Source organism: Numenius arquata, chromosome 22 (assembly GCF_964106895.1).
Source record: "Numenius arquata chromosome 22, bNumArq3.hap1.1, whole genome shotgun sequence".
Taxonomy (NCBI): Eukaryota; Metazoa; Chordata; class Aves; order Charadriiformes; family Scolopacidae; genus Numenius; species Numenius arquata.
This window is the reverse complement of record NC_133597.1, coordinates 257,918-279,170: the sequence shown is the minus strand read 5'-3', so window position 1 is coordinate 279,170 and position 21,253 is coordinate 257,918. Positions and strand designations below refer to the sequence as shown.

The window sequence follows — 21,253 nt, the reverse complement described above, 5'->3', positions numbered from 1 at the left end:
CTCCCAAAGGAAATGGCCTCAAGTTGTGCCAGGGGAGGGTTAGGATGGATATTGGGAACAATTCCTTCCCCAAAAGGGCTGTAAAACATTGGAAGAGGCTGCCCAGGGCAGTGGTGGAGTCGCCATCCCTGGAGGGATTGAAAAGCAGGGCAGACATGGTGCTGAGGGACACGATTTTGGGGTGGTTTGTCATTTGTTAGGTTGATGGTTGGACTCGATGATCTGGAAGGTCCCTTCCAACCCAGGCAATCCTGTGATTCTGGTTTATTGTCCCCAGTTGGACAACGCTGGCACAGCGCTGAGGGGTGTTGGGTGTCACTGAGAAGCACTGCTCTGCCCTGATTTTCCCTCTCATTCTTTACACACACCACTTAGCCTGAGCCCTGGGCTTTTTTAATTCCTGCATTAAGTGGACTGTACCAGAGTAGCCAGTCTCCCTGGAGAGGCCGGTGCTGAAGCGGCAACAATAAGGCTGGTTGGGGTGTGGGGGCTGTTCATAAAACGTCGCTGTTGGGAGTTGGGAGTGTGGGAAACCAAAACGGAAATAGAGGGGAAAATCAGAGGTTTCTTTCACGTGTCTCTGAAGAAGGGACAGGGGAAGAAAAGATCCCTTGGAAAAGGTGTGTTGATAACGGGTTTCTCAGTTGTCCCTGCTGAGGATTTACAGAGTGCCCTCTTACTGCCTGCGTTTCCCTTCTGATTTCACATGCTCTTTCTTTCTAGAATGAGGAAGTGTCAGAATCTGCAGTGGATGCCTTCCAAAGCCTATCTCCAGAAGCAAGCTAAAGGTAGGCTCCGAGGCTGGGCTCGGGTCTGGCACGAGAGAGACCTTTTCATTGCTTAAATCTTGCTCTTTGTGCTGTCATGGTGGCCACATCGAGCTCTAGGTGCAGCCACATGTCAGCGGGAGCCCATGTGCACCGACAACATGCTTTTGGTTTCTTGAGTACCATTTTTCCTTGGTACGACAGAATGACAACATTCTGCCATCACAGTGTCCCTCTCCTGGTGATAAATCACCAGAAGTCACACCATTGCTTCATTGACGCTTCTTCTTCCCAGCTGCCAAAAAGAAAGAGAAGAAGTCGAAGACGAACGAGAAGAAGGAAAGCCACTCTGGGAAGAACCAGCTGGACTCGGGACAGAAACAAGCCCCCCCGCCCGCCGTGCCGAGGGAGGAGGGTGCCGTGAAGCGCAGCAGCGAGCCCCCGCGCCGGCCCCCCGAGGAGAAGCAGGAGGATGGGATGCCCCCCGGCCCCGCGCTGGAGCCCAAACCGCTCCCTGTTCCCGCCACCAGGAAAACGGGGAAGTCCCAGCCGCTGCCGCCACCACCACCGCAACCGCCCAGCTCTGCACCCCTCAAAAAAGAAGCGCCCAAACTGCCCGCCTCGGAGCCGAAGAAGAAGCCCACTCCCCAGCCAGAAACAGGTAAACGGGGCTCTTCATCTCAGCGTGTTTGAGTCGTGTTCAGTAGCGATATTGCCACCACTAAGAGCTGATGGGTTTTAGAACCGATAGATGCTTTATGAGCTGGTGACGTCACAGCAGATTATTTCGGAAATTTTGCATAGAACAGGCTTCCCTTTCACTGAACTGGGGTGTGTACTGGGGTGGGGGTCACCTCTTCTGGGATCTGTAGTCGCCATGGCTGTCTTGACGTCTGGTTTCAGTGTTGAGGACCCTGTTGGATGTCTCACTCTGGCTGTGACACACGCAGGGAATGAGCTGTTGGTACAAAGCGCATCCTGCTGTTGCACGTGGCAGAGAGCACACGCGCAGCCACCGATGGGGCAGCCCCGGCGCCCGGTGGTTCTGCCCCAGAACCCACCAGGCTTTTCCCAGAGCAGAGCCCTCGCCGTGCCTCCAGGAGGGAGGAAGAGGGTGGAGAAATTCTGGGCTGAAATCCATCAGGCCTTACCCCGCCGACTGCTGTCCCTTCTCTTCTCCGCAGGCGGCCCTCAGTCACTTGAAATACTCACAGTTTTTCCCCCTTTCCCAGGCCCAGAACAAAGCAAACCCAAAAAAATTGCTCCCCGTCCAACCTTCCCTGTGAAACAGAAACCAAAAGAAAAGGTGAGTTCTGTTTGTGCGGTCAGTGCCTTTCAAGGGCCTGGGCTTCTCTCTCTGTCTGGAAAGCAGAACTGTGTTATTGAACCCTTGGGCAGGTGGGGGTTTGTGCTCACAGATGTTGGATTTTATCTGGGCAGAACCTGGGTACCAAGGGCCTGGCACCTGCCTGGGATTGGGTTCAGGTGTTAACTCCTTCTCTCAGCTGTCTTCGTGGTGGGGTGGGGGTGGATTTAGCAGCTTTGCCATAAATATGGAACTGCCTTTGCCTCAGAAACTACTCCAGTAGGAAAAAAAATAATAACAATATCTTATTTAAATGTGGGAGAAGGGCACAGGGACCAGTTCCACCCGGGGCTGCCCACTGCCAACCCAAGCCCAGGCTGTGGGGAGAGAACAGTGCGATGGCAGAGGGAAGGGCAGCAAATGGACAGAGAACTGACACCGGGTGTGCAGTGCCCTCTGGAAACGCTGTGCAGAGCGGCTGCTTTCACTCACTCCTCACTCATGGGGCGGTTTGGGGGTTTGGATGTGAATTGCTGTAGTTGCTGGTGAAGTTTCCCCATGCGGGGCTGACACGGCTCCTTTGCCCGCTCAGGAGAAGCCCCCTCCCGTGAGCAAGCCCGAGAGCAGCACCCTCAACCTGCTCAGCACCCTCAGCAACGGCGGCGGCTCCAAGCAGAAGCCTCCTCCGGACGGAGTGCACAGGATCCGGGTGGATTTCAAGGTAGAGAGCAAAGCGGTTTGAGCGTTGGGTGGTTCCTGGCCATAGGGCTGGAGCCCGAGAGCGCGGGAGGTGGGGTCTCTGGTGCCCCGCAGAGAGAGCCGCGCACAGGAGCCCTCCCAGAGTCACTCGCTTGGTCTTTAGAAGCTGCTTCTGCTTTTTTTCTCTTGTAATTAGAGTACGGGACGAAGAGACACTTAAAGCTTTAAAACCTTAACTCTCAGTGTGTGAGGATGAGCAAGAATGTGAGGTTTATGAAGAATTTTTCCATTAAGATGGAACTATAAAACCTTCCCAGCACTTGAGCCAACAAGATCTGGGGAGAACGTTAGTACATTGGGATTCACCACACTTTGGGTGTATCTGGGGTTTTCAACTGAGAAAATCATGTACTTTTATGAACAACCAGTGTTGAAATAATAAAAATCAATATTTTCCTAAGAATTTTCCAGTCCATCTCTAAGTGTTGATGCCGGAGACTATAGTGAGATCTCATCAGTGTTTGATACAAATCTGGGGTCTAACTCTTCCGCAGTCTCACTGTCAGTGGCAGCTCCGCAGCCCCAGAGAGCCCTGCCCGGTTCCGTAGCAGGGGGCGAGCGCAGTGCTGGGGCTGTCCCAGTGCCTGCTCTCGTGCAGCACCCGGAGTGGCCGCGGTTCGGGAGTGTGCGGAGCAGCAGCCCCTGTGTGTTCTGGTGTTTGTTGCCCTTTTCTGCCTGGTGACCTCTGCTTTTGTGCTTTCAGGAGGACTGTGAAGTGGAGAATGTCTGGGAGATGGGGGGGTTGGGCATCGTCACCTCCGTCCCCATCACTCCCAGGGTGGTCTGTTTTCTCTGTGCCAGCAGCGGACACGTGGAGGTAAAGCCTTGTGTTCTGCTCTCCTCGCTGACTTACAGCACCCTCTTCCTGCGTACATAAATCATAGCACAGCCTTAACCCAGAAGAAATTAAAATAACACCTGTAAATCTGTCCTTGCTAAAATTAGCCCCAAGATACTAAACTGCAGGGTATTTAAAATGAGTTTGGGAACGTGTGCGGTGCTTTGGAGCTGAGCTGTTAGACAAAAAGAACAGCCTCTTCGAGAGCAGCTGCTTCTCCCCTGCGCTGGGAATCCCACGTGGGGCAGGGGCTTTGCTTGCCTTTCCCAGGGAGTAAAGGCTGCCCCATGGTGTCCCAGGGCTGAGGCAGCTCCCAGCATGTCTGTACCTGCCAAGAGCTGGAGCCATCACCGAAACATGGCTGGGGAGGTTCTGGTGCTGCAGAAACAGCTGGATTTGGGCTTGAGATGTGTTAGATGCATTTCCAGGCACAGACGGTGCCTTCTGGGCGCCTCCGGACGGCTCTCCAGGAAGGGCTTGTGGCGGGAGAACAACACCTGGGGAAAGGGGTGAGGTCCTGCACGAGGATGTGGGCTCCCCCGAGGGCTGTGAGGGTGCAGTGGGGCCCACAGCCCTCCTCTCCTCGGTCACAGTGCTCCAGGGGACAGGCCGTTCTGTCCCTGTGAGCCGGCAGTGTCCCTGCCCCGAGGAGACACCTTTTCTGGCATGACCAGCCTCGTAGGGGACACGTAGGAATGGGAAGAGGTTTCCCACGGGCCACCGGAGCCGGACGGATGGAGGGAGATTTGTCTCCCTTTGCCCCGTGGGTCCCCTCCTGCTGCACCAAGTCCTCCCGCTGTGGCTGGGCCGTGTCCCAGCCAGGGAGGGAGATGCTGAGGAGCCCCATGGGCTCAGGACACTCAGATAAGGGGTGCCAGCCCCCCCTCTGAGTAGAGGAGCATGTACTGGATTACCTAGAGCACTCACAGTGCCCCCCTAAAACGTGTCAGATCCTCATTCTGTTGGTGTAAAGCGGGATGGGGAGCGCAGGGGCTGCTGTGGGACTTGGGAGAAGCTTCTGCCCCGCTAAGCCCCCCCTCTCCCCCCGCAGTTCGTGTATTGCCAGGTCTGCTGCGAGCCCTTCCACAAGTTCTGCCTGGAGGAGAGCGAGCGGCCGCTGGAGGACCAGCTGGAGAACTGGTGCTGCCGCCGCTGCAAGTTCTGCCATGTCTGTGGGAGGCAGCACCAGGCCACCAAGGTACCCTCAGCCCCCCCGGGACCCCCCTCCCTCCGCAGCCCAGCCAGCGGGGGCTCCGCTGTGCTGGAGAGAAGCCTCTTGGGGCGGCTTCTTCCTCCTCTTACCCTGAGCCAAGACAAACCAAAAACCTGTGGGATTTTGCCTCCCTTGGAGGGACTCTGTGTTCCCAATGTTTTTCCCTCGTTCTCACAGCAGCTGCTGGAGTGTAACAAGTGCCGAAACAGCTATCACCCCGAGTGCCTGGGCCCCAACTACCCCACCAAACCCACCAAGAAGAAGAAAGTTTGGGTGAGGGACTGTGATTTCTGTGTTGGGGAGTTGGCAGGTTGGGTGAGGGGAATGGCTGAGCTCCGGGGCCATTGCCAGGACTTTGAGGGCAGGGTATCTGTCGCCTCGGAAGGTGCGTTTGGAGACATATGGTGAGGGGGTTGTTGCTGAGGTTCTCAACAAGCAGGTTTTAGAGAGATCACACCTCTTTTAGTAATTCTCCTGACCGTAGTCCTAGGACACGGAAGGAGCTCTTTGTAATGGGAACGTTTCCCTCGTTAACAAACTTCATGCGCTGTTTTGTCTCTCTCGCGTTTTTGATCTAAACAAGTGTGAAGGCGTTGCCTGTAGAGTATTCAGTATTGAGGGTCTTCAGGTGTTCTCTGCTACAATACCCTCAGAGCTGGAAAACTGTTCTTATATTCCTTGTGTCAGGTCAGAAGAGATGTCACAGCTGCACGTGCTGGTTTATGTGAAGGGAAAGGGGGTATTTTCTTTCATGCAAATTTGAAGAAAAACTACACTGTGATTTATTTTGATATTTTTCTTGTTGCATTATCACAGTCTTTCCATAAAGGGAGGGAGCTCTTTTCTTTTCAGTGAAAGTCTTGGTGTCTGAAACTCTTTATTCTGTCATATAAAGCTCTTTGCTGTCGTTAAATGATACAGGCTGTGAAATGTTTGGTTAGTTCTGGAGCACAGAAGGCTCTGGGTAACAGCAGATAACTCTTCCCTTTCCTCTCCCAGATCTGCACCAAGTGTGTCCGCTGCAAGAGCTGTGGCTCCACCACGCCGGGCAAGGGCTGGGACGCCCAGTGGTCGCACGACTTCTCCCTCTGCCATGACTGTGCCAAACTCTTTGCTAAAGGTACAGCGGGTGGTGACTCTGCAGCAGGAGCCCTTCGGGCGCTGGGGCTGAGCAGGGCAGGAACAGAGAGCAGTGACAGGGGGCCGCGGTGGGCTGGTCACAGCACAGGTGGGAGGGACAGCGAGTGCTGGGGCCAGCATGAGAGCAGGGGGGTGGTTTCTGCGGGAAGGGAGGCTCTGAGCTGGTGCCATGGGTCACAAAGGGCACCAGGGTTCAGTGTCACTTTGGGGCTCTCACAGCTTCAGTGCTGTGCCATGCAAAGCAGGTTCACACACCTGTTGGCCAGGGCTGTCCAGGAGTAGTGAAGAAAAAGACGTTTTAAAGGACTCCTGACTTAAAAGCAGCAAAATTCCTACTGTAAAGTGATTGTTCCTTCTTGCGTTAGTTACCATCTGTGACAGCCTTGAATCTGGGAGGGGCTCTGTGGGGGACAAAGCTCAGGAGAGAGAGTCTCAGGTGTCCCATCTAGTTTCCTGCCTTTCGTTTTATTCTCTAAAGCTAGTTGTGTGTAGGATTTTATTAGTCTCACCCCACCCCCTACCCTGTAATGACGTTCCAGAGAAGACAGGTTGTTTTTGTGGCCATTGGTTGTGGTGTTAGATGAGACTGTTGGGAGCTTGGCGGTGGGGCTCCGAGAGCTGCTTTCTCACACTCCAGTGAGTGACCCCCAGCCTTCGGGGTGTCTCTGGCAGCTGAACCTCTGACTAAAACCACCTCTTGTCTGCAGGCAATTTTTGCCCTCTCTGCGACAAATGCTATGACGATGACGACTATGAGAGCAAGATGATGCAGTGCGGGAAGTGCGACCGCTGGGTCCACTCCAAGTGTGAGAACCTCTCTGGTAAGAAGAACCCTCGCCTCCTCGGCACGAAAAGCGTGGGGCAGTGAGGAGACCAGAGCAGTCCCACTTTGGGCCTTTCCACAACACCCTCTCCTCTTGTGACCTACCCAAAACCCACCTGTAAATGGCCACAGGCCACAGGCTGATGCCAGTGACATCCCAAAGCTCAGCATTGCCTCAAACGCAGCATCACTGAGACCCACAAGATGCTTTTGTTACGTGAAAAGTGTTTCAGTTGACAGGAATTGCAGAGTAGGGTTTTCCCTGTCTCCATCCTTCAGTAAAGTAGTTAAGATTGGGGATTTTTTTTGGTTTTTGTCTGCAGACGAGATGTATGAGATACTCTCTAACCTGCCCGAGAGCGTGGCCTACACCTGCATTAACTGCACGGAGCAGCACCCCGCCGAGTGGCGCCTGGCACTGGAGAAGGAGCTGCAGGTCTCCCTGCGGCAGGTCCTGACAGCCCTGCTAAACTCCAGAACCACCAGCCACTTGCTGCGCTACAGACAGGTGAGGGGGGGGCATTGGTGGAGCTCTGGTGTTGCTGTGCCCCACACCGCAGCCCTGGCCGTGTCCTCCTCAGCACGGCAGGGGCTGGAAGTTCGGTTGCTTTGGTCCATTCCTGTGGGTATCTATAACACAGCTTGTGAGAAAGAAATAGGGTAAAGGAATCCCTCCAAGGAGCGGAAGGGTTTGGCTCTGTGGTGGTGAAGGTGCCTTTTTGACAAAAGAACAGGATCTTAGTCTTGAAATACATATTCAGAAATATGAGTTCTGCAAATGAGCGTGATCCCTACAACTGGTCGCTCTGCTGTGCTGAGCTGGGCAAGATCGTTCTGTTGGAGTCCCTACACTTTGGACAGGAGTTCAGAACTTAAGTCTCATTTCTTTCACGTTGGTGAGAGTCTCTGTGCCCATAAATGTCCCCATGAGTCGCCCACGCCCCTCTCTCTGGTCGCTGCTGTTCACAGGCAGCAAAGCCGCCGGATTTAAACCCTGAGCCGGAGGAGAGCATCCCCTCCCGAAGCTCCCCCGAGGGCCCCGACCCACCTGTCCTGACGGAGGTCAGCAAACAGGAGGAGCAGCAGCCGCTGGATTTGGAAGGGGTGAAGAGGAGGATGGACCAAGGAGGTTACACTTCCGTGGTACGTCACAGCTTGGTGCTCCCACTGTAGAACAGATCCTGGGAATTGCTTTATGGCAATGGGGGGGTTATAAACATGGGGTTTATAACGGAGCAGGCTTAAGCCTTTTCTGTATGGGCACGGAAACGGGTTTACACACTGCTGAAAGTCCTCCTGGCTGGCACTTGTGGTGACGTGGGCCCAGAGCCGTGTGGTTTATGTGGTGGTGTGGCCCTTCTGAACCAGCGGGTACACTCGATCAAACCGTTTCTGCTCTTCGACGTGTCCCTTACGGAACCGGGACGGGTCATCCTTCGTGTGCACGTTGTGACTGAGACCCAGATAGCGCCGAGGCCAGGCAAGGAGCTGGGAGCTGGAAATTCAGCTGGTTTGGAGGTGGCAGTTCCACTGCTTCCCAAAGGGTTTCTTTCCAGCCAAATTCTTTTTCTGCTCTGAAGCCCATGCTCTGGTTCCTTCTTCTCGTCACCTGGATGCTTTAAATGAGCGGGGGGTGTAGCCGTGCCAGAGACAGTGCTGCTAATGTGGCATTCCGTGGCTTTCTTCCAGCTGGATTTCAGTGACGACATTGTGAAGATCATCCAGGCGGCCATCAACTCTGACGGAGGGCAGCCCGAGGTGAAGAAGGCCAACAGCATGGTCAAGTCCTTCTTTATCCGGGTGAGCTGCGCCACTGTTACTCTGGGATCTGCTCGGTGTCACCGGGGCTTGTTGCCCTTGAAATCCGCAGGGTCTGTCGCACTTACTGTTGCTTGGGTGTTCCCAGGGATAAAATAAGACATTGTTGGAGCCGTTGGTGTCAGTGAGACCATAGAGTTGGGCACTGACAGTGGGTCTGGGCTGGACATCAGTGAGGTTTTGGGTGCGTACTATGACCTTTCTAATGCAGTGTTGTTTTCCTTCAGCAAATGGAGCGTGTTTTTCCATGGTTCAGTGTAAAAAAGTCCAGATTTTGGGAGCCCAATAAAGTAACAAGCAAGTAAGTGATTGTTGTGTGTGCGGCTGTGGCCCGTGCCGCTGGAGGAGCCTGTTTGGGGGGGTTTGCTGCTGTTCTGGGGGTTTTGTAAGACATTGGACACTAAATCCCGTTCCCTGGTTCTGTAAACACTTCCCTGCTCTAAAGCAGAGGAACCCAAACCACTGTTCAGAACCGGGTGTGTTGTGTCTGTCCTGTCTTTCCTCTCCCCCCCTCCTCCTCCTCCTTGCATCCCCCCTTCTGCATCCATTGCCGCCCAAACACACAGGCAGCTGCACCACAGACCGTACCCTGTATGTGACAGGTCGTAGCCTTTGCTGAGAGCATGTGTGGACTGTAATTAACCCAAAGGAGTGGTTATTGTGTGCTGGGTGTCAGCGGTGCAGGAGCCCCGCGGCCCGGCCGGCTCTGACAGCCACCTCCTTGTTGCGTTTCAGCAGCGGGATGTTGCCAAACGCGGTGCTGCCCCCATCGCTTGACCATAATTATGCTCAGTGGCAGGAGCGAGAAGAGAACAGCCGCGCCGAGCAGCCCCCTCTGATGAAGAAAATCATTCCAGCTCCCAAAGCCAAGGGGCCGGGAGAGCCGGACTCACCCACGCCGCTGCATCCTCCCACACCCCCTCTCTCCAGTAAGGACACGGATCACCCCAAACCCGGAGCGGTTCCCTCGGTAGTAGAGAGAGGACTCCGTGATCTCAGAGGTCCCTTCCAGCCTCGGCAGTTCTGTGAATTCCGGGAGGGCTGGGTTAGGTCTGTGTGTGACTGAAGGATTTTGGAGACCCTGAGCTGAGATCCTGCAGGGGCTGCTCCACGTGAGATGGTTCTGAGCCGAGTGTGGGCCCAGAAGTGCATTTGCCCCTTTTCTCCCAGGACAAGGGCTGTGGGAGGCTGGTTGGTGCTCGTCCTGGCTTTAGGAGGTGCCTGTTGAAAACTGAGGGCTGCTGTTGGGCCACTCTGCCCTGCTCCCCTTGTGGTGGCCCTTCCAGACGAGCGTTTCCCTCCCTGGGCTCCAAGAACAAACAGTGTTTTCTCTCTCCCCTTTTTCTGTAAGGCTCGGAGAGGAGCAGAGAGGACAGTCCCGAGCTGAACCCCCCTCCGGACGTGGAGGACAACCGGCAGTGCGCGCTCTGCCTCAAGTATGGTGACGACAGCGCCAATGTGAGTATGGGAGCTGGGCTGATGTGGGCAGCACTTGGCACTGGGGATGGCTGGGATGCTCCTGTGCCTCATTGTGTCTCCTGGGACCTCTGAAAAGAGCGTTTCCTCCCCTTCTGCAGGACGCTGGGCGTCTCCTCTACATCGGCCAGAACGAGTGGACACACGTGAACTGTGCTCTGTGGTCAGCGGAGGTGTTTGAGGATGATGACGGTTCTCTGAAGAACGTGCACATGGCTGTGATCCGGGGGAAGCAGCTGGTGGGTATCCCTGAGGAGCACTTCCTTAGACCTCAGCTGATGGACACGCAACCAGCCCAGGAACCCGGCTAAAGGATTCCTTCTCTGTAGTTTTCCTGCTCTATCCCCTCCTTGAGGGTTTTTTTTACGCTATATATAATAGACCTGACCAAAGGTACCCGAAAAATCTTTGCTCAGTTGAGAAATATCATGGAGACCAAAAGGAACTTGTAACGGGAGAACTGGAGCTGTGTTTTTTCCGGAAGGTCCTCGCTTTCCAGGTAGTGCCTCAGGCAGCCAATGCCATATCCATACTCACAGCCTGGGTTTAAAAACCACATGGAACATCTAGATAAAGCCCGGCCCGATGGCACGTTACAGCCTGACACCTCCCTAGTCCAGGGGCCTCCCAGGTCTCTGTTCCAGCCCCAATGGCAGCAGAGGAGCTTGGAGAGAGAGCAGGCCTGTGCCTGGGTTAAATGTGATATGGGTATAACACAAACACAAATGGCAGGCGAGTGTTGCCCAGTTCAAAGTGTTGATCAGGGAGCGTTTTCCTGTTGGAGCGTAGACGAAGGATGTTGACATCCAGGTTGTTGGCAGCTGCTCCATTACACGCTGCAAAAAGAGAGGTGGGGTCTCCTTCCCGAGCTCCCCAGCGGTCCCAGAGAGCGAAATGATCTTCTGTTGTGAGCTGGCGGCTGCTCACTTCCCAGAAGGACAAAATGATGAGACCAGGAGCATCACTTGGAATGAGTTTGTCCACATTTTGGTTTAATCCTGCACCGTTTGGTCCTACATATGGATTAAGACAGTGGCAGCAGCAGTGAGAAGGGCTGCCCTTGACCAGAAGTGAGCCGTCCCTGCGGGGAATGCTCCAGGCAGGGAAAAGCTGGGAAATACTTGACTCAGGTCTGGAGTCTGAGCAGGAAAGTCAGGCCTGCAGGAACCAGGCTGCAAACACAGAAGGTGTTCTGTGTGAGGGACCCTTCCTCTCTCTTCCTCCTCCGTGTCTCACTGTGTGTGTGTGTTGGTGGGGAAATGCCACAGTGATGGGCTGGAGGGTCAGGCCCTGCTCTGAACCCCTCTCTGCGCCCAAAACCTGACCGACAGCACTGACGGCTGCCTGCCTTTGGAAGCGGTCCGTCATTAACTGTTGTTTCCCTTCCGCAGAGGTGCGAGTTCTGCCAGAAGTCGGGTGCCACGGTGGGCTGCTGCCTCACCTCCTGCACCAGCAACTACCACTTCATGTGCTCGCGCGCCAAGAACTGCGTCTTCCTGGACGACAAGAAGGTTTACTGCCAGCGGCACCGGGACCTCATCAAAGGAGAGGTGAGACCCCCCCCCCGTTGCCCCCGCCTCCCCTGGAGGGGGTTATCCTGTGGCTGTGAACACTGCTCAGCTGTTAATATCACAGGGAAGTTTGGTGACTGTCACCGTGTGGCAGCTCAGAGACCAAAAGGCCAAGCCGAGGATGGAGTTAGAGGCACTGCGGAGCAAACACGTGGGGGTTCCTTCAAAATTAACCACTCCTTTGGTGGGTTCTTGTTCCAGGTGGTGCCGGAGAATGGCTTTGAGGTTCTCAGGAGAGTTTTTGTGGACTTTGAAGGGATCAGTTTGAGAAGGAAGTTCCTGAGTGGCCTGGAGCCGGAGAACATCCACATGATGATTGGTAAGAGCCTCTCTCTGGAGCCTTCACCCCACTTTGGTGCTGGAATCTGCTTCACGGACCTTTTCCGTTGCTCTCTCTGCCCAGGCTCGATGACCATAGACTGCTTAGGGATCCTCAATGACCTCTCGGACTGCGAGGACAAGCTGTTCCCCATCGGCTATCAGTGAGTATCAGCTGTTCTGGGATTAGGTGGCTTGCAGCGTGTTGGGTGCCAAACCCGCACTGGAGCAACACCTGCACAAAGGGATGGTGGCGTTTGTACACTGCCAGGAACCTTGGGGCGTGCAGCGGGTTGGGCCAGGAGGCTTTGTCCTGTGAAACGCTGCGAGACTGGATGTTCCAGCCGGGAATGGTGGGGTTTGCGGGGCTGCGCGGTAACGGTGAGGTGTGGGAACCCCCCAGGTGCTCACGGGTCTACTGGAGCACCACCGACGCCAGGAAGCGCTGCGTCTACACCTGCAAGATCATGGAGTGCCGGCCCCCGCTGCTGGAACCCGACATCAACAGCACGGTGGAGCACGACGACAACAGGACCATCGCCCACAGCCCCGGCACCCCCACAGGTAACCCTCAGCGCCCTCCGAAGAGCACGTTCTCCACCCGGTTCTGCTGTGGTGTGTCCCGAGCAGAAGGTCAGGGAGTGGGTGGGACCTGTCTCTCGCAAACCCATCTGGGCTGGAATCCACCTCGGGCCTCCCAGTGACAGTACTGCATCTCAAGACTTAAAAATAGAGATAAAAACACAGCTCAGCTCTTGAGTGCACTGGGAGCTTTGGAAACTGGAGCCAAAGGGAAACCATTTGGTCATGCTTCCCGCTCCACAGAGCGGAGATTTTTCTAGTCATCTGAAATCTCAAATTGTAACTCGAGTGCCAGTGTTGGGACGTAGTACAGGGGCTGTTAATTACCCTGCTGAGCAGTAGCCCTGTGCTGCTGCTCTGGGCCCAAATGGCTTTCTCTGTAGCCACAGGTGGGTTTTAAAAAAATAAAATTAATCTCCACCCTCTCCTTCTCAGTTCCTGGAAGGTGAGGCTGGGGAATATTGTTAAAATGTTTATAATAACTGTCAACGTTGACTGTTGACATCAACAATTATTGTCAATGGTCATTATCAACATGGAATGTGAAACTTCATTAAAACGTACTGGAATCTCATGTGCCAGCTGAGGTGCCTGTGTCACTGCCAGCACTTGACAACATCCTTGGGAGGAGAAAGGCACCGTGCTCTACTGGCTGAGCAGCCCTAATCTTTGTGTTTGTTTAACAGCCCCCCGATCTCCCATGGGAGCCCTGACAGCGATATGTACCCGATCAGGTCATAGTGTTTGGGTTCAGTGAGGGCTTACGCTGCTGTTTCTCTTACACCACAGACCCTCTCCCCAAGGACAGCCGGAACGCCGCTGAGATCCCAACCCCCCCATCCCCCGAGCGGCCCCTGCACCCTCAGAGCTCCGGTCCCTGTCACCACCCCACGCTCGCCAAGGGGGCCAGGGCCAGGGCGCCCAGTTACCCCTCTGCACAGAGGTCTCCCGGCTCCAGGCCGTTGCCCTCCGCAGGTATTTAATGGGCTGGGAGTTTGGGGGAGGTTTTTGTCTGGGAAATACTTTTTGGGTTGGTTTGTGTCTCTTTTGGCTTCATTGGGAGCACAGTGTTTAGTTTTCCGTTTCTGGAGAAAACAGTGAAAGGTTTGAGGGAAGGGAAGTTCTGGAAACAGGCGGCAGAGCCGGCTGTGGGGAAACGGGCCACTGGGACGAAAATGGGGAAGGGGTGTTGGGGCGACACAGCCGCAGGGACACAGGAGCTGGGGGGAGCTGGGGATTTATCATCTCAGGGGTTATTTTCCCAGGGAGAGTCGGAAATCTGCTGTTGTCATTCAGCTGCTGTTTCTGTGCAAATGTGTCACGTTTTGTCTCAAACTGATGTTGGGAGTTCTCATCTGAAGGGGGGTGCAGCACCCCCAGACACAGACGTGGCAGCTCTGCACAGGGGGTACTGATTGGTGGTACCAGATCTTTAACACCCATCTCAAGCATCATCATTACATTATGATGTTTGGCCAAAAGGGTCTTGTGGCTGTGGATTTTTGTGGGTTTTATGAAGGATCTGGGGGGGTGTTGACTGCGAAGGTCTCAGGCCCCTGATGGCTGTCTCTGCCTTGTTTTCCCAGGAAGCCCCACCCCGGTGACCCACGAGATTGTGACAGTGGGGGACCCGCTGCTGTCCTCAGGGCTGAAGAGCATCGGTTCCCGGCGGCACAGCACCTCCTCGCTCTCCCAGCAGCACCCCAAGCTCCGCATGGTCTCCCCCGCGCGTCCCGGCAACACCTACTCCAGGCACAGCGTCTCCTCGCTCCCCGGCACCACCGCCTCCTCAGAGCACGAGCCCAGGGCCGCCGAGCGCTTCGGGGGGCCAGGCAGCGTGGGGGCTCCCGGTGCCCCCATTCAGAGCTGCTCCACCAGCTCAGGCCCCCCAAAACCCACAGCTGTGAGCGGGGGTAAATCCTACCAGCTGGACCCCCCGCAGCCTGCGGAAGGCAAATACTCCGGCAGCTCAGATTTGGTCACCAAAGGTGCAGCTGTGAAGGGAGAGAAGGGGAAAATGCCCACCTCAAAGGACCCGGACTTTTCAGCTCATGGCTTGGCTCCTGGAGGAAACTACAAAACATCCACTCAGCCAAGCGGTTCCTCGGGTGCGGAAATGAATGTGAAAATAGGAACCTTCCAGGAGTGCTCAGGCTCCTTTTCTCCCAAAGAAGCTATGTCCTTCCCTCCTCTGCTTCAGAGGGGCTCGAGGAAGGAGCGGGAGCAGCACCTGGAGCCCGTGCAGCCAGAGAGAGCGACAGGGGGTGAGGAGATGGATGGGAAGGGCCCGAAATCCACCGGAGCCAACAGCCGATCCCCTGCGGCTGGCGAGCAGGCGGCCTCCGCCCCCCGGGACAGGCGGCACAAGGGCAAAAAGCTCCCGAAAGAGAGTTTTAAAGAGAAGCATCCCCTGAAACCCGCCACAGAATCCAGCCAGGCGGCCGGCAGCGACGAAGGAAGCCTGAAGCCAGAGTTCGGCAATCAGGGCCTGGCGACCGAACCAATTAGCCAGAGGTTGTGTAACAATATTCCTGCTGAAAAGGCCAGCGAGAAGTCCCCGCCATCACAGGGGCCCTCGAAAGGTTCTGTAGCGCCCCTGGAAGCGGCCCCCAAGGAGCCGCAGGCACCTCGGAAACGCACCGTTAAGGTCACTCTGACTCCTCTCAAGATGGAAAGCGAGAATCAGTCCAAAAGTTCCCAGCAGGAGAGCGACGCTGAGCCCCCGGCTGCGGGAGGGGAACTGGCCGCTCTGGCGGAGCCCTCCTCAGCTTCGGAGAGCCCAGAGGAAAACCCCGGCCTTCAGGGGAGCCCAAACGAGGCGCCGGCAGCGGAGCCTCCCAATAACACCTTTGAGAGCTTGCCCATTCAGGATAACAACCTGCTGCTGCAGGAGGGAGCCAAGGCGCAGGAGGAGGGCTCCTACAAGCGAAGGTACCCCCGGAGAAGCGCCCGGGCCAGGTCCAACATGTTCTTCGGGCTGACCCCGCTGTACGGCGTGCGGTCCTACGGTGAGGAGGACATCCCCTTCTACAGCAACTCCACCGGGAAGAAGCGGGGGAAGCGGTCTGCGGAGGGACAAGTGGACGGCGCTGACGACCTGAGCACCTCGGACGAGGACGACTTGTACTACTACAACTTCACCAGGACAGTGGTGTCCTCCAGCGCGGAGGACAGGCTGGCCTCCCACAGCCTGTTCAGGGAGGAGGAGCAGTGCGACCTCCCCAAGATCTCCCAGCTGGATGGGGTGGATGACGGCACGGAGAGCGACACCAGCGTCACGGCCTCAACGAGGAAGGTCACCCAGGTCACGAAGCGGAGCGGCAAGGAGAATGGGACAGAGAACCTGAAGCTGGACAGGAGCGAAGAAGCTGGAGAGAAGGTACAAGTCCCCAAGAGCTCTGCCGTCCACAAAGGGGACCCAAAGCTGGACAACTGCCACCCTGTGAGCAGGGTGAAGGCGCAGGGGCAGGACGCGCTGGAGGCGCAGCTGAGCTCACTGGAGACGGGCCGGCGGGCACACGCCAGCACCCCCTCGGACAAGAACCTGCTGGACACCTTCAACACGGAGCTGCTGAAATCCGACTCAGACAACAACAACAGCGACGACTGCGGCAACATCCTCCCCTCCGACATCATGGACTTCGTGCTGAAGAACACGCCGTCCATGCAGGCGCTGGGGGAGAGCCCCGAGTCCTCCTCCTCCGAGCTCCTCACCCTGGGAGAGGGCCTGGGCCTGGACAGCAACCGCGGGAAGGACATGGGCTTGTTCGAGGTGTTCTCTCAGCAGCTGCCCACAGCCGAGCCGGTGGACAGCAGCGTCTCCTCCTCCATATCAGCTGAGGAGCAGTTCGAGCTGCCGCTGGAGCTTCCCTCCGACCTCTCCGTCCTCACCACCCGCAGCCCCACGGTGCCCAGCCAGAACCACACGCGGCTGGCCGTCATCCCCGAGTCCTCGCTCTCCTCCTCAGGGGAGAGGGCCATGCTGGCCTTGCCCTCTGCCGAGTCTGGGGAGAAGAGGGTGACTGTCACCGAGAAGGCAGCCTCAGGGGAAGGCGAGGCAGCTCTGCTGAGCCCGGGGGTGGCCCCCAGCCCCGAAGGCCACATGACGCCTGACCACTTCATCCAGGGTCACATCGATGCGGAGCACATCGCCAGCCCGCCCTGTGGCCCAGTGGAGCCAGGCCACGGCGCCAGCCAGGACCTGACGAGGAACAGCGGGACCCCGGGCATCCCAGTGTCGCCCACCGTGCCCCTCCAGAGCCAGAAGTACGTGCCAAACTCCAGCGAGAGCCCCGGCCCCTCGCAGATCTCCAACGCCGCGGTGCAGACCACCCCGCCACACCTCAAGCCAGCCGCAGAGAAGCTTCTGGTGGTCAACCAAAACATGCAGCCGCTCTACGTCCTCCAGACACTCCCTAACGGCGTCACCCAGAAGATCCAGCTGACGCCCTCCGTCAGCTCTGCGCAGAGTGTGATGGAGACGGGCGCCCCGGTGCTGGGGCCCATGGGCAGTGGGCTCACGCTGGCCACGGGGCTGAACCCTAGCCTGCCCTCTTCCCAGTCCTTGTTCCCTCCCACGAGCAAGGGGCTGCTGCCCATGTCTCACCACCAGCACATCCATCCCTTCGCTGCCGGCCAGACGGGCTTCCCTCCCAACATCAGCAGCCCCTCGCCAGGCCTTCTCATTGGGGTGCAGCCGCCCCCCGACCCCCAGCTCCTGGTGTCCGAAGCCAGTCAGAGGACGGACCTGGGGTCCACCGCCCCCACACCGGCTGCTGCCCTGGGCAAGAAACGGCCCATCTCTCGCCTGCAGTCGCGGAAGAACAAGAAGCTGGCTCCCTCGGGAACCCCCTCGGCCATCGCTCCTCCCGATATGGTCTCCAACATGACCTTAATTAACTTTGCTCCCTCCCAGATTTCCAACCACCCGCTGGATTTGGGCACCATCACCAATTCGACATCCCACCGAACCGTCCCCAACATCATCAAACGGTCCAAGTCAGGGGTGATGTACTTTGAGCAGACGTCTCTGCTGCCGCAGGGTGGGACCAGTACCGCGGTGGGCTCGTCCCCCAGCGTCATCGGGCCGGAGGCCGGTCACCTCCCCACGGGGCCCGTCTCAGGGCTGGCCTCCAGCTCCTCAGTGCTGAATGTGGTCTCCATGCAGGCCACGGCAGCCCCTGCCAGCGGCGGCTCTGTTCCCGGCCACGTCCTGGGCCAGAGCTCGGTGACGTTGAGCAGCCCCGGGCTGCTGGGGGACCTGGGCTCCATAAGCAACCTGCTGATCAAAGCCAGCCAGCAGAGCCTGGGGCTGCAGGACCAGCACATGGCTCTGCCGCCCAGTTCCAGCATGTTCTCCCAGCTGGGGGCCTCCCAGCCGCCCTCCACGGCCGCCATGACGGCTGCCTCCAGCATCTGTGTCCTGCCCTCGGCGCAGACCATGGGCATGACGGTGGCTCCCTCGGCTGCCGACCCGGAGGGCTCCTACCAGCTCCAGCACATGACGCAGCTCCTGGCCAGCAAACCCGGGGCGGCTTCCTCCCCACTGGACCTCGGCACGGCGTCAGCCACCCCCCAGTTGTCCGGCTTCCCCCAGCTGGTGGACGTTCCCGGCAACGCTGGGCTGGAGCAGAGCAAGGCCCCCGCCTCGGCCATTCATGCCAGCTCGGCCTCTCCCGGGGGGTCCCCATCCTCGGGCCAGCAGTCGGCCACCGGCTCCCTGCTGGGGCCCGCCAAAGCCAAACCCAAAATCAAGCGCATCCAGCCCTCGCTGGACAAAGGGAACGGCAAGAAGCACAAAACTTCCCATGCCTGGAGCGGCTCCTCGGAAGTGCCCACTCCGGATAGAGGGGCCCCTGCTGCACCCCAGCCCCCCGCTGCAGGGTAAGAGGAGACTTTGACTTTGCTCAGCCCCAGGGTTTTGTGACAATATAAGAATCTCACACTAGTTATACAGCACATTTTCCTTTTGAATGGTAATTCCTAAGGTAAAACCCCAGCTGCCACCAGGAAGCAAATCTCTGAAGGCGTTAGTAGAACTGTCACCTCTAGGGGGGGAAGGATTGGAAACCCAAGGCTCTGAGGATCAGGGCTGTGAGGAGTTTATTCATCTCTGGCAGCTCTGGGAAACCGGTGTTTCAGAGCCATCAGTAGAGCACGTGGTGCTCAATGGGTGACGGGTTCCTTGGGTTGATGTTGTTACTGGTGTAAGTGCTCTAGAAGTTCACTGTGCCCTGCCAGTCATGTGCCGGGCACCACAGTGACACCGCTACGGTGTCCCCTTCGTCACTGTGATGACGGAGGTTAAACCTGTGAGCTCAGTCTCTCCAGTCTGGGGTGGGCTCTCCCTGCCCCCTCTTTATCCCCACGGGCAGGAGGGGCAGGGGCGGAACTGGGGGAACGGGGAGAATCCCCCTCTCTTCTTTGTCAGTCGAGGATTCTGGGCTCCTTGGTGGCACAGGCGGTGTGGGCAGGGGTTGTGAATTCCCCCAATCCCTCTGTTGCAGGACTCCCGGCGTGAAGGCAGACACACAGGACGCAGCAAGTGCGGAGCAGCCATCGCAGAAGGCGTGCGGGCCGGCTGCAGGGTGAGCATGGCACGGGCCTTGGCCTCGGAGCTGCGCGCTTGGGCTCAAGGACAGTGACAGAGAGAACATGAGGGGTGTCATTGGCCAGTTCAGGTGTCCTGGGAGCCTTCAGTCGGGGTGAGGGGCCACACGGAGCTGCCTTACGGGGCCACTCTTTACGTGAAGGAGCTCCCTGCGAGCTGGGAACAGCCTTGTCCGGCTTTGGCTGAGGGTCCCTCAGCCCCCCACATAAACGCTACCAAGTAGAATGGTTTTGTGTGTTTGTCTCCAACTGAGCTGGTGTTGGAACACCCGCTCGGGAGAAGGGTCTCACACCCCTGTTTCAGGGTGTGCAGGTGAGTGCTGGGGCTGGCGAGGACGTGAGGCCGGCTGGTAACCGCTTCTCCCCATCTTTCCTCCCTCACAAGGCCAACGGCTGCTCTCCCGGAGCCTCAGCCAGCCCCGAACCCAGCCAATGAGCAAGAGAGCGCAGGTACGTCGCTGCTTCCAGAGCCCCCGGCTGGGACTCCTCCGGGAGGGGAAATGGGTACCTTGAAGCTTGGATTTTTGTGTCTGGTTTTCTCAGGAGAGCTTGGAGCTGTAGTCCTGGTGTTGCTTCAGGGGGAGGGAGGGTTTGGTCCCTGTTAGTGGATATTGTACAAATACCGTGTCTCTGGTTTTAGCTTGTGGGGATTTCACCCTCTCACTACAATACTCTCCAGGTTTTTTCTGGGACGGATTTGGGGGCCAAAAGGCCAGTTGGTTAATTCCTGGTCACTGGTGGAACGGCCAGTGGGAACACACCTCCTGCCCAGTTCCCATCCTCCTGCCTCTGTCTGTTGCAGGCCCCAAAGCCCTGGAGGAGGAGGAGAGCACCTTCAGCTCCCCGCTCATGTTCTGGCTGCAGCAGGAGCAGAAGAGGAAGGAGTGTCTCGGCGAGAAGAAACCCAAGAAAGGTTTGGTTTTTGAGATCTCCAGCGACGACGGGTTCCAGATCTGCGCAGAAAGCATCGAAGGTGAGACCCGGGCACTCATCTCTGGCTGCCTTGGGCTTCCCTTGCTGTGGGCATCTGGTACTTGCTTTTTTGATAGGTTTTTAAAAAACTTGTTGATTTGCAGCCCTAGAGCAATCCTGGTTCCTGGCAATGTCTGGATTGTATTGGAAAAGTTTGGTTGTGTATTTTTTTTAATCATTGTCCCATTTTGTGTATGAATTGACCAATGGAGTTGAACCATATTTTGTCAAGGGATAGTCCACGTGGCTCAGGGAGTGGGGGATCCAGGATCCAGGCTCCTCCTCCAGCCTGAGGGCTGAAGGCACTTACCTGCCTTCATGGCAAAGTGGAGTTTGGAGGGGACAATTGGATCCAAGGGTGTCAATTCCTGCCCATGAAAGGGGTGCGACAGTCCTGGGTGCTCGTACACTCGCTCACTCCCTTCTCCCTTCTTTGTGCCTCCGCAGACGCCTGGAAGTCACTGACAGACAAGGTTCAGGAGGCCCGTTCCAATGCCCGCCTGAAGCAGCTCTCATTTGCAGGTAACGCCGGGGCCAGAGTCTCCTCCGTGGGGAACCCGGGGCCAGGCTTGCTCCTGCTCCTGTGGGACCTGGGGGAGCAAACACGTCTCTGCGTGAGGGACTTGGGGGTGTCAGCTCAGCTGCTGCTTTAGGGAGGACAGTTTCTCCCGATGAAATGATAGAAAATCCCTATTGGAACGAGGATTCCGCTGCCTTCAGTGGAAGGAAGTGGCTGATGGAGGGCCCCTGTGACGATGGTGGGCACGACTGGGGTGTGAGGAGCTCTCAGGCCATGCCGTCAGCTGGGTGTCGTGCTGTTCCTCCCTCCAGGGGTGAACGGCCTGAGGATGCTGGGGATCATCCACGACACAGTTGTGTTCCTGATCGAGCAGCTCTACGGGGCCAAGCACTGCCACAACTACAAATTCCGGTTCCACAAGCCCGAGGAGGCCAACGAGCCCCCTCTGAACCCGCACGGCTCGGCCAGGGCCGAAGTCCACCTGAGGCAAGTGTGGGGATGCTTTTACCTGGGGCTCAGGAAGGGCTGTCCTCACGCCGAG

General features: G+C 57.1%; 1 protein-coding gene across 1 annotated transcript in view; it reads left to right on the top strand.

Annotated features, from left to right (window-relative positions):
* The window catches only part of KMT2A (lysine methyltransferase 2A), a 40,273-nt gene that overhangs the window by 16,126 nt on the left and 2,894 nt on the right, over positions 1-21,253 (top strand). The window contains exons 6-32 of the mRNA XM_074162286.1: positions 724-788; positions 1,063-1,428; positions 2,000-2,073; positions 2,666-2,794; positions 3,536-3,649; positions 4,722-4,868; positions 5,061-5,156; positions 5,883-6,003; positions 6,731-6,844; positions 7,170-7,354; positions 7,816-7,989; positions 8,536-8,646; positions 8,892-8,965; positions 9,400-9,593; positions 10,016-10,122; positions 10,242-10,379; positions 11,532-11,690; positions 11,913-12,030; positions 12,115-12,193; positions 12,433-12,593; positions 13,401-13,586; positions 14,198-18,494; positions 19,118-19,198; positions 19,606-19,670; positions 20,023-20,193; positions 20,640-20,714; positions 21,024-21,198. Coding sequence (XP_074018387.1) covers positions 724-788; positions 1,063-1,428; positions 2,000-2,073; positions 2,666-2,794; positions 3,536-3,649; positions 4,722-4,868; positions 5,061-5,156; positions 5,883-6,003; positions 6,731-6,844; positions 7,170-7,354; positions 7,816-7,989; positions 8,536-8,646; positions 8,892-8,965; positions 9,400-9,593; positions 10,016-10,122; positions 10,242-10,379; positions 11,532-11,690; positions 11,913-12,030; positions 12,115-12,193; positions 12,433-12,593; positions 13,401-13,586; positions 14,198-18,494; positions 19,118-19,198; positions 19,606-19,670; positions 20,023-20,193; positions 20,640-20,714; positions 21,024-21,198 — 7,776 coding nt within the window. The remainder of the gene's footprint in view (positions 1-723; positions 789-1,062; positions 1,429-1,999; positions 2,074-2,665; positions 2,795-3,535; positions 3,650-4,721; positions 4,869-5,060; positions 5,157-5,882; positions 6,004-6,730; positions 6,845-7,169; positions 7,355-7,815; positions 7,990-8,535; positions 8,647-8,891; positions 8,966-9,399; positions 9,594-10,015; positions 10,123-10,241; positions 10,380-11,531; positions 11,691-11,912; positions 12,031-12,114; positions 12,194-12,432; positions 12,594-13,400; positions 13,587-14,197; positions 18,495-19,117; positions 19,199-19,605; positions 19,671-20,022; positions 20,194-20,639; positions 20,715-21,023; positions 21,199-21,253) is intronic.